At 31.3% G+C, this 12,766-nt stretch overlaps 1 protein-coding gene across 2 annotated transcripts in view; it reads right to left on the reverse strand.

Annotated features, from left to right (window-relative positions):
- wdb (serine/threonine-protein phosphatase regulatory subunit widerborst) overlaps positions 1–12,766 on the reverse strand; it is a 272,723-nt gene that overhangs the window by 140,320 nt on the left and 119,637 nt on the right. Inside the window, exon 1 of one of the 2 annotated variants that reach the window (XM_075366411.1) lies at positions 4,488–4,691. The exons of the other annotated variant lie outside the window; for it this stretch is intronic. Coding sequence (XP_075222526.1) covers positions 4,488–4,503 — 16 coding nt within the window. The 5' untranslated portion in view covers positions 4,504–4,691. Of the gene's footprint in view, positions 1–4,487; positions 4,692–12,766 lie in introns of those variants that run through there. 2 annotated transcript variants of the gene reach the window in all.

Consider the following 12,766-nt stretch of genomic DNA (forward strand, 5'->3'; position numbering starts at 1 on the left):
ATTGTTCCCATATTATTTGGGCCGTTATCAACCAAGTTTTAGCTTTCCAGTTATCAGCCTTTACCAAAGTTTTACATATTTCACTTAGAATAGTTTACTTTAAAAAAAATTAGTTTATGAAAGAAAAAGATTTCGAAACTAATTACCATATTAACTACTGGTGAAAAAATCTTTCGATCGTAGAATAAGCTTACGTTAAGTCATTCCTCATAAGAAAATGCACTAATTAAACATTTGCTTAAGTGAAAGTGAGAATATCCAAGAGAACGTTTCTATTTACAAATATCAGTTCATTTGGATCATAACAATGGTCTGTATTTTACTTCCTTGTACGAAGTAATGGACGTATTGTGAAAATTTCGGTTTTCAGATTTCAAGAAATATCCATCCATTCTGACCATCCCTGAATCCACTTGGACTATTTATTTAGCGTATGGTACCAAGACACAATACCAATTACAAACAAACATCTAACAAATTAATATAAGCTATTGATTCTGGAGTCGCCATCACGAAATCTTCAGGGAAAACTACTGTGATGTGTTTAACCACACTCGCAAGGAGGCGTCGGTGTTTTACCCCATTTATACAGGAAATAGGCGCACCTGCCATGCTGAGTTCGTATTCTGTTTAACGTTGACCATGTTTTATGTGGCAAATCAAAACCCGGCGGGTTTTGGGTAATACATGGAATTTGGTTATTCTGCTTTGTGGTTAATTCTTGACTCCAAGCGTCAGTTACGTTGAATCCTTCCTCTGTGGCAGCAATTGCTGTTTTCATAGATAGCTTTCTAGATCGAAGGCGACCACGATTGGCCTCCTCAATGTCCTCGTGTACTGGTAGATTTCGATTTCGATTGTCCATAATCTTCTTGTACTCTCTTACAAGAGCGTTCATGCAGCGCAAATTTGGGGATGGTATGTGGCTCAATTCTGGGAACGATTCCACAGGAGTAGACCTGATAAACCAGGCAATCATTCTCATTTTGACTACTTTCGGCGTGACGTATGTACGTATTTCGCATAACTTAAAAACGATTAGCCGTAAAATGTTGAAATTTTGGATTTAAGACTGTTGTAACACCTAGTTGTGCACCTACCCTTTTGATTGCAATCGACTTGACCAAAAATGTCCAAAAAAACCCAAAATCCAAACAATTGGGATTTTGGACTTTTTCTTAACTGCAGTAATAAGCCCTCATTGAGATCTTTTCAACAGCAAGTGGTACTTATTTTCATTGGTTCCAGAGTTATAGCCAAATAAAATGTTAATGAAATATTTGGATCTTAGAACGGGAAGGCACAACCGGTTCGAATCCGACTTCATTACGTTTTTTTTTTTTTTTAAATATATTGATTTATTAATAATTATTAACTTCTGATTTAAAAAAGTGTACAGATGTAATTTAATAAGCGTACAAGAAAGTCATGTGGTGTCCACATCAGATTTTTAATAATCACCACCTATATTTTCTCTATCACCTTATCCAAACGAACTAGTTTCCTTAATAAAAGAGAAACATTTCAGATTGAAATAGCTATTATCAATACATAAGTATCCGAGCGTATGTTTTTATAGAAATTATTCAATCTGGTAAAATTCGAGTAGAGGAAAACGGCTAATTTTCATTTTTTAAATTTCGGTATAAGATAAAATACGTGAGTTAACGAAAAAAAAAAATTAGTAAAAAATAAGATCGCCCCCTGATTGTTAAACCGTATTATTTATATGAGTTATTTATAACTGATTGAAAAAGGTACGTAACAGTAATATTTGACCTAATAATACCAGTGTTAATTTTTAATAAATACCACTAAAAAGGAGGGGGGGGGGGGTAAATACATGAAAATTTTTATATTACATCACTTTCTAATACACAAAATCTTTGCATAAGAAGGAAAGATAAAAAAAAAACACACGCTGTATTAACAGAATAAACAAAAATACTCTTAAAATAAAAACGAACTTTCAGCAAGTCTAAATTAACTTCGGATAAATAGATTAAAAAAAAAAACCATAAACACTTACGAAAAAAACTTCGAAGCAATGAACCGTGAAAGTTAAAAAATGGTTTACCTGTAAAAGAGAAAAATAAGTTTATTTATTTATTAATCATAAACAGAATAAAATTACATAAAATTATTGATGCAATCAATTATCGTAGATAAAAACTGTAAAATATAAACATCACTGCTATTTCCAAATGCAAACATTCATTATCTGTGAGAGATTTAAAAGATATAGTTAAATAAAATTGTAATCAAACATCAAATCCGTAATTACATACTGGTAATTCTCCAGTCAACCAGGTTATATTGCAATGCAACTTTGTTTAATAATCTATGATAAAACATTTTGGCCTTTTTTCTGAGAGTATTTTTTACTGCCAACTGTATAGCCGTATTTTTATAAAAAAAAAAAAGCAGGTAAATTGTACGAGGTCTTTTCAGAAAAAACCTTTTTTTTTATTACGTGCCTACTCAGATATTTAGTGACGTGCGGTTGGCAGCATTGTGTTCAGTATAACCTCCTTTGCAACTACATTTTCTTGGATTGCTGATATCTCGTTTAGTTTTCGTGTATTGTTATTTGAATGCAACGAGTCATAGTAGCGATTTTTGTTATATGCGATTTTCGGAAACAATACAACGTAAAGTTTTGCGTGAAACGGGTGAATACATTTTCACAGAAAGTTTCACAAGATAACGGAGATGGTGCTCTGGGTCGTGTACACAATGTTCCGAATGGTTTTCACGATTTAATAGTGGTCGTCAGTCAATTGAATGTGACCCTCGACCAGGAAGACCTTCGACTTCAACTAATGACATCCCCGTTCAGAAAATCAACGATCTGGTCAGTGCAAATCGCCGACTGACTCTCAAAGAACTTGCAGAAGAGGTTAGCATCTAGACTGGATCATGCCATGACATTTTAACTAAATAATTGAACATGCATCGCGTTGTCGGCAACTTCTTGAACAAGCCAATGACAATGAAACATTCATGCAAAGGATCATAACGGGAGACGAAAGCCGGGTTTATGGATACGACATTGGAACAAAAGTTCAATTATCAAAAAAAGCAATTAACACTTCAACACGTTGCACTCAAATAACAATAACATGAAAACTAAACGAGATATCAACAATCTAAGAATATGTGGTTACAGAGGAGGTTATGCGGAACACAATGCTGCCAACCGCATGTCACTAAATATGTCTGTTGGTGCGTAATTAAAAATGATTGGTTATTTTCTGAACAGACCTCGTACTTTCTACAAATTAGAAATGGTAAAATTAATCATACCGAGATCACAGCATAGCAGATTAATACCGGAATTCATAGAAAGTACTAAGTATTACTCTTCAGCTCCAGAATTTTTTACGGGCGAGATACATGTAAAAAAATCTGAGGTATAAATGATATTAAAATTCTTTCTTTTGAGAACGATGATTTTCATTATTTAGTTCCATGCAGATATACAGATGTTACATTAAGGCTGTGAAAAAAGCGAACGCAAAGCTGTTTTTTCACTTCTCACTTTCTCTAATAAGCCTGGAAAAGAATGTCTGTTATTCTTGTAAACGGCTCTACTACTTTCGAAAATGACAATGCCTTACGTAAGACCGTTTTCAACATTTAGTTACAGCAACTAACATACGTACACCTCGGTTACTGAAAAAAAGGTCGGAAATGAAAAGAAACAAGACGCACACACAAAAGCAAGCACAAATTCAATTAAAAATCCACCAAACAACGTTAAGAGGTTGCGTTTAACAGATATATATATATATATATATATATATATATATATCTGATATATATATCAGATATATATATATATATCTGATATATATATCAGATATATATATAATATAAATAGCTAATAGAATGCACACAAGTCGATATACGGTGAAAAATTTACACTAAATCTAAGTATGATAACGTAATGATGAAATTAATTAATGTATTCTTTAATAAAATACAAGTGTAATGTTTTATATCAGCCTACTGTAACCGATGATTGATTTTCCGAAACTATTATGAACAGATAATACAAATATATAATTATAATATTTTTTGTTAAATATTTTTAATAACAGTAAATAAACTATCATCATCAATTAAATCGAAGAAAATAATTCAGGTTCTGCAAGACAAGATTTGGTAGAATGACAGCTACTACTAGAATGTTACCACAAGTTAAACCACGGTACATGTAGTTTAATTGCTGTAATTGGCTTACCCTTCCGCTGCAATTATAATCTATTCAATTAAAAACGGTTATCACTACAACAGAAAGACCAGCAAGTCAAAATCCACCCTCAATGAAAAATTACTCAGAAACAATTGGTTTTAATAAAACGATTTCCACATTTATATAACAGAAGGTTTATATCTAAACAAATAAATTACCTATTGTATCATATTTTCAACAACCAAACGGTTCGTTACTGAATTCAATATGCACGTATGTGAACACTCACCGTTTCGGATTTTCATTTTGGATTCAGATGAAGCACCGTTAGAAGATTACAAAAATGGTCGCCAAAATTATAATTTTGTAATAATCATTATCCAATAATGGTATAGCTATCAAGTTGGTTCAGACGCACTAACGTAAGGTTTACTAAAATGCATAAAATACACGAGTATAAATTTTGTAAATTAAATGTAAAACTGCAGAAAAACTAACTTTTTAATAATTGAAAGAAAAAAACATAAAACCGCCAAAGTACGAGATAAATATATTAACTTAGCACAGGGATCCAATAGAGATTCATTAAAACCGTAACAAATTCATTTGCGTCAGCTGGAATTAAAAAAAACAAACTATTTTACAAATTAGAAAAACGTGTAACTTTTTAATTATAACAGATACTGAAAAGGAACAAACGTCATATAAAACTATAAATTATGATTAACGTAATATGCGAGTACTGATTTGATCAGCTACCAAATAATAGGGTTACGTGACCTAAGGGAACTTTAAAATATAAAAATAATTCCTTAAAGACGTACTTTAACCGTAATATACAATAATGACGTTATTGTATTGTTGTAATTATAACATAATTATTTGAATAATGAATTGTGTTATAATTACATATATTAAATATTGTAATTAAACATATTAAGATATTCAATACGTACATATAAAATCTATACAAAGCAATTGTATTAAATCAAACAATAATACTAAAATAATTATACAAACGTACTAATCTGAGTTAAGTAGAAGCGAGAGATTCATTTGTAACGTCAATAATTTAGAGAACAGTAATATTAATTAGAATATTTGTTCGAGAAAGACTAGACATTTCATTGATAACTGGTTTAAATATGAACATATTTAAATCAATATGATTATTTCACACCTAAACTAAAAGGTAAACACAATAGATACAAACCTCGACAAGGATAAATGAATAAAAATAGACCTTGGCAATGAATGCTTCCAGAAGAACTGGATATCTCCAAATGCATAACTTGAAAAAGAAAAAATAGCCTGGAATGAAGACAAAATGTCATACAATTTCACAGCATTAAACAAACAAAAAAGGGTATCACACGCAGAAATTCTAAGCTACATAATACAGCAGAGGGAGAGCATCCTTACGCGTAATCGTTCAAATTTGCCAAAATTAAAGATATCTTCCGGACGACTCCGTAAGTCGTGCATCCACAATTAAAAAGATGCCATTCGTCGGTTGTTGCAGGTCTGTTGTGATGGATTCACAGTTAAAAATGGATTTAATTTTCTAAGTATACATTTATAAAAGCCTAAATATAATTTTAAAAAAAATTACATTTGAAAGATTTATAGAGATAGTAGTTTAGGAAACTCGGGAGAAAAAACAGAAGTAGTACGCCGATTGAAGCTATTATAGTTTCTTCAATGAAACACCAAGGAAACGTTTACATGTTCGCATCAGGGAATAAGATCCGCATTTTTGAGAAGAGACGCATTACTCTAGACGAAAACTAATTTTTCTTTTCTATCTATTAAATTACTAAGCTCTATCTAAGTATGCTATAAAATATTTGCAAAAAATGTTGAAACTATTGTGGAGTTGTCCCGCTAATGAGGGACAACTAATCACATTCTATAACGAACGTGATAAATTAAATTCACCGCTGTTCTTAAATTTTTATAGGAGTTAGATTAAAAACGGTGAATAAAAAAATTTATTTGTTCGATTAATTAAGGACGATGAAAGGTTTACTCAAATATAAATAAACAGATCGATCATTAAAACTGAATTTAATTAAAAGTAATATAATCTACAATGTAATAAAAGAACACCAGGTTCGAACGAACATATTAAGGGATTAAACAATTCTGATAAGGCAGAATATTACAATGAAAATAACATTTAATTTAAATTTTGATCAACGCAAATAAATAATGCATACATTCGATAAATTCAATCAACGAAAGCTTTGTATAACCGCTATGTGTGTTTTCATTCATTTACGGAGACAAACAGGGAATAAAACATTGGCCTATGAATAAAAAATGAAGGTAAACATACTGTCCTCTAAACGATCAATTACAATCGATAAACTTTTTACATGTTACGTATAAGCAAAGTAAACAACAAAAAAAATAATATGAAAACAATCACTGAAGAAAATACATAAAACTAAATACGTATCACACCGAATATAAAGAAAACACTTTCTTCGAACTCGCAAATATAAATCTAGTGAGTGTATTTAAACGGCATCATCTTTTCATGACATTTTATTTCTGTCTATACTGAATTTCACATACCTTCAATCTTGATGACGTCTTTTTTCATCATCTAAGATCTGTACGCCTTTCCTCTTTCTTCTTCCCCAGTATTGTTTCAATAGCGTTCTCCTACTAAAGTAATTTTCCCCCCGCCAAAACACAACCCAGTTTGGCTTTTATTTCCGTATCGCTTTTAATATTCTACTTTCTTCAACTACTGTTCTGGTACTTCAACCATTCTTTACTTTCTCCAGCCGTCTTATTTATCTCGCTCTTACGTCTGAAATGCTTCCATTTCTTGTAATCATTTCTGTCAAACAGCGTTCATGTTCATGCTTCCGACCCTCCGTTCATGGGTACGCTTCATACGCTTCATTCCAAGTATTTTGGCAATGTTCAATAAGAATAACCATTAAATTGAAAAGAAAACTTTTAAGATCATTTATACATTCTAAGTTGAGTTTAGTAATGTTAACAAAAATTCTAATTTTAAGAAAATAAACTTCAAGGAATTCAATAGAATGGTATAAAATTGGCGGCAAACTTTAAAATTTTTTATTTTTTTTTTACTCGGCAATTTTCGTATTTAGCAAGATATTACTTTTAAAAAATCAATGATCAATCAAACTGTTGTTGATATAATGATAAGTAATATACGAGAGTCACTGAATAAAGATACAAATAACTGAGGAGACAAAACAGTTGGCAAGAGAACATTATTATACTTCCTGAATAGTAAGTTGGTAACCCTGTTACAACTTTTAATCAGCTGTTCGAGTAAAATTGTTTTATTTATAACTTCAAAAACTCATGTTCGATGCAGAGTCCTCCTGAAGTTTGCACGTTAGTTGAAGAGCATGGAGTGATCCGATTTTGCTTTCTGAAGATGAAAAATTGGTTAAAATTTACTGTCGTACGACCAAAAATAGGAACAAAGTTGTAATAACCGCAAACATTTTTTCAAGTGCGCAAAATTTAAAGACCTTAAACTTAAGTGATTACCAAGCACCGTTCTGACGTCCAAACACGACTTCAACTACAACGCTTCAACGGATTATAGCTGAAAAATTACAAAAGTATCGGTACAGTTCAAAAAAAATTATCATAGACAAGTTCGAGTACGTAAAACAAGCGCAAGATGGGTTCTAAGAGAGAGAGAGAGAGAGAGAGCACCACAAGAAGACGAGACTTTGTATATGCAATGAGCTGAAACGACGTATCAGCAAGAAGGTGATAATCTTTGGCACAGTATTCTAATCTGTAATGGGACATGGATTCACCATTGTGAACTGGAATTAAAAATTTCAGAGCGTAAAGTGGAAGCACACAAACCCACCTATCAAGAAAAAATTCCGAACCCATCTTAAGCAGGAAAAATCATGATTATAGCCTTTTGGCACGCAAAAATTGTCCCAAAAGGGATAAAAACAAATTCTACAAAGGTTCGATTTTTGAGGATTTTCCAGATCAGCGAACAATAAATAGCAAGTATATACCTACCACTTATCACGCTTACCAACAAAGTGAACCCAGCAGTGTTGAAAAAATGCCCTGGATCTTAGCGTAAAGACATCATTCTGCTTCACGATAACGCTCGGTCTAACATGGCTTAGATAATTCGAGAAACCATCGACAGATTGCATCTGGAAATGCCAACTCATCCCCATACAGTTATAATTCTGCCCGATCGGATTTCTACATATTCGGTCCATTTAAGGAGACGCTACGTGGAAAGGATTTAATGTCAATACCGTCAAAAAATTTGCTAAATTGGCTCCGACACAAACACAAAAATTCCTTTGCAGCGAGCATAAATAAACCGATTCAGAAATGGGACAAGTGTATTAATGTTGCTGGAGATAATGTAGAAGAGTGAAAAAATGTCGCACTGATTAAATAAAACGTTGCAAAAATTTTTTGTCTTTAATTATTAAATGACGTAGTATGTTACTATAGACAGAATAACATTTTTTTAATTACAGGTTTATCCAAAAACATCGATCTCAGTAGTTACTTTCATTGCTACAGCAGAAAACTTTTACTGCAACAGAAATATGATTTCAGCGTTAATGTAATCTTCAAAGCTATCAATGATCAAAGGACCACTATAATAAATTCGAAAATAAAATCGATTTTGTTAATTCAATGATTTCTAAACTATGTGCAGTGGTCACTGAATTTAACCGCAGTTTTATTATAAATGCTTTAACAGCATCAGTCATATCTAATTTTTATACCTGAACGTTGGTTGTAATGAACAGTAATATTTTCTACCTAGTTGGATGCTCACGCACGGTGAAGATACTATCTATTTCCAGGAACGTGTTGCCTAGACAACAGAATCTACAAATAGATCACAAAACCATTAGTACACTCTAGAAAATTCCGGCTGTTCTGAATAATGAACAGCTTAATTATTCCGGCTGTTCTGAGTCTTGAATTTTTCAAAACAACCAAGATTTTTTTACTCACAAGCTCATCCAAATTCTTTCGAAAAAATAAATTTTTGAGTGCGGTGTAAGATATTTACTTTGAAAATATTGAGTTTAGTATAAAATATACACGGAACAGATTAGTGCGCGTGTGAACTTGAAAAATTTGAAGAGCCGCAGTCATTAAATGTTGGGAAATTACCTTAATTATATATTTTACCGATATTCATATCTTAGCAGTAATTTTGACATTGTATGCTTTTCAGCCAAAGCGCTTTGCAGAAAAACTGATAAGTTTTAAGTAAACTGCAAATTTTTCAATAATTTGTTTTTAACTAATAATTTTAATATTTCTGTTAAAAGGTTCTGCTAAAGAAACCTGAAAAAAATAGGGTCAAGAAAGTTTTTAAAAAACTATTTAAATCTAGGCCCCACCGCAGCGTAATCATATATAGTTAACTTACTCAGTTTCTACTGTTTATATAATATGGTTCACTGAATCTATTCATTTCCTGAGTATAAAGCCTGTAAAGCTAAAAAACAAACATATTAACTCCTTGACGCGGTTAATTAATAACGCGAAGTGTTTTTCATGAAGCTCCAAATATGAAGGTTTAACCACGTTATACTTATTTTCCTAACAAAGAAACATTTCAAGCAAACAAGGTATTAAATAAAATCACTCCACAAAAAAATCCCCTACTGAGGGTACAGCCGACCTCTAATCCTTGTTTCACGAAATAAATAAATAATATTCATCTCTGGCTTTTATTTATACAGCCACAAGTAGATAAAAGCATCTGATGTACCACGAAGCACCAGTCAAAATTTGCTTTTTGTGAAAGTAATAATGTTAATTATACATTCAGTCCCAATGGGAAGATTGTTGTCACTCGCACCGCTGAACACCAACAGTAAGCTGATTTCCAACAGTATACACGGCTAAGCATTGAAGGCAAAAGAAAACAACGCTCACTTTACTGGGAAAGACCTTCCCCAAGAGAACCTACAAACGGGACCCGATCTATTTTTGAGAACGGCTACGTCATTTATTAAGTGATTTAGTGTTTCGTATCACGTTATCAATCAGAGATTAGGTCGTAGAACCCCCAGCAAGTAGTAAATCTTCCTGTAATTACTACGACGTAATTATTCTTAAAATATATATTTCCTTATCTATTATCTTCTACAGATTTCAGCTAATTAGATCGTATAAACTGGACTTATAATTCAATTTCTTAGGAGTGATAACATACAGTGCTATAGTGCATTTCTGTTAAAAAAGAAAACTTAATTGATACTGGATAATTAATATATATGCCGGTCTATGACAGCGGCACATGTAACTAGATTACACCGGTCAGTGCCACTCTAAATCTATGAAGTTATCATTCAACGTTCCTGTGGCCAACACTACTGATTTTTATTCTTCAGCCAGTTACTTATGATAAACAAAATTAAGATGTTGCTAGTAGGGCTTAGATGGAACAAAATTTAAGATCTGTTTACTATTCTTCAGAGTGATTATGCTGTTTTTAGGCATGATTAACAAACATCTCGTGTCAGTTCCGCTATACAACTGTTGTGGTTACGACACCTAACGTAAGTTTAATTATCATCTTCGATTAAAATTATCCAAACACAAAACACGTCTGAAAAGCTTTATTGGATTGTTTGCATAATTCATTCGAACGAAATAAGATAAGCCGGTGGAATATTACGGGAGGAAATTATCAAAACGTAAAAATTAAAAACGTTTCCTTCATTTGGCTTAAACCGGTTTCCTATCTTATAAGAAATTATTCGAAGACCGTTAACGGTTTGTAAAAGATATTATACTCTTTTTTCTTATTCCTGTTTAGCCTCCGGTAACTACCGTTTAGATAATACTTCAGAGGATGAATGAGGATGATATGTATGAGTGTAAATGAAACGTAGTCTTGTACATTCTCAGTTAAAAGATATTATACTAGGCTGGCTATACTTTTTCGGATTCTATTAGTAAAATTAAACAAAAAATATGCTTAGGAAAAATGGCATTTCTCTTTCGTTCTCAATCTGTCCGCCATTTTGTTATTTTTATATAATAATTTATATCTCAAGTTCGGTAATAAAGTTTTAAAATTAGCAAAAAATCAGGACGCAAATTACAAAATGGCGGCCATGTTTATTTTTCAATCCGTTATATTTCCATAAATATTATTTTTATCAAAATTTATGTTATTTTCTAAAATATTAAGACTTATTTTTTTTAAATCGGTTAACAAATAGTCCAGTTATGGGAGAAAATTGATGTAATTTTGTGTCATAATTATTAGGTCTATTACTGTGAGAAAATTATTACTTAATTTGAAACTAATTTACAATACTACAATTAACAATATTTTATCGAATTGAACGTAAAGTGGAGGACATGAAAACAGACACGTAATTACAACATCAATTTTCTGCCATAACTCAACTGTTTGTAAACCGAATTTCAAAAATAAATTATCATTTTGTTCAAAATAAAAAGTTTAATATTTTAGAATATAACATAACTTTTGATAAAATTAATATTTATGGAGTTATATAACAGATTGAAAAATAAAGATGGCCGCCATTTTGTAATTTGCGAAGTCATTTAAGCCCCGATTTTTTTGCTAATTTTAAAACTTTATTTCCAAGACGCTTAACAAATATTAATGCGATTCGTCTTTCCGAACTTGAGATACAAGTTATTATAAAAAAAAATTAAAAAAATTCCGGACAGGGAGAGAACGAAGGAGAAATTGCCATTTCTCCTAAGGTTATTTTTTGTTTAGTTTTAAAAGTAGAATCCGAAAAAGTATAGCCAGCCCACCATTTTAGAAACATTCTGTATATAGAAATTTCAGTTACGTATAAAAAGGCAAATCATAATATTATACGGGGGAAAAAAAGGCTTAAAATTTTAAAAACAGTTCCAATTCTTTAAAATTTACAATAACTAAATTTTGTGTAAGATTAAGTTATAACGATAATACTGAGGATTCACTTAGTTTGTTTTCAATAAATACGTTAACGAACCGTGAAGAAAGTAATTTTAAAATCAAAAAAATAATTATAAGTCATATTTACTGATTTAGAGTTTAAATTTTTAATAAATTGACAAAACAATAACGCACACTTGTAAATTACTAAAAGAAAACCTTATTAAAATCGTTACAAAATCTCCGTAATAAAAGCGAAATTCTTTAAAACGATTTACAGAAAATACAGCTCACATAAAGTTTTCTTTAGGAAACTTCAAGTTTTAGACTCAATGAAAAATCGAAATTTTTTACAGGGTAATATAGACCACAATAATTTCTTTGTATTAAGTATGAAATAATTACAATATTTATGCATGCACAAATAATAAATATCGAAATATTACAACAATATTCCACCACCTGCTCCTACGTTTTAATTTGTTTCTCATTAAAAAAAAAAGGAAAAATCACACAACATGAAACGAATTATTTCCAACCTCGGATCCAATGCATCTAAAGTAAACTGCATAATGTGGGAAACAAATTCACTTATATATTACTGAACAAGCTTCTGACAAAAAAAAACTCAGTATCTATTATAA

Source organism: Lycorma delicatula, chromosome 5, assembly GCF_047948215.1.
Source record: "Lycorma delicatula isolate Av1 chromosome 5, ASM4794821v1, whole genome shotgun sequence".
Taxonomy (NCBI): Eukaryota; Metazoa; Arthropoda; class Insecta; order Hemiptera; family Fulgoridae; genus Lycorma; species Lycorma delicatula.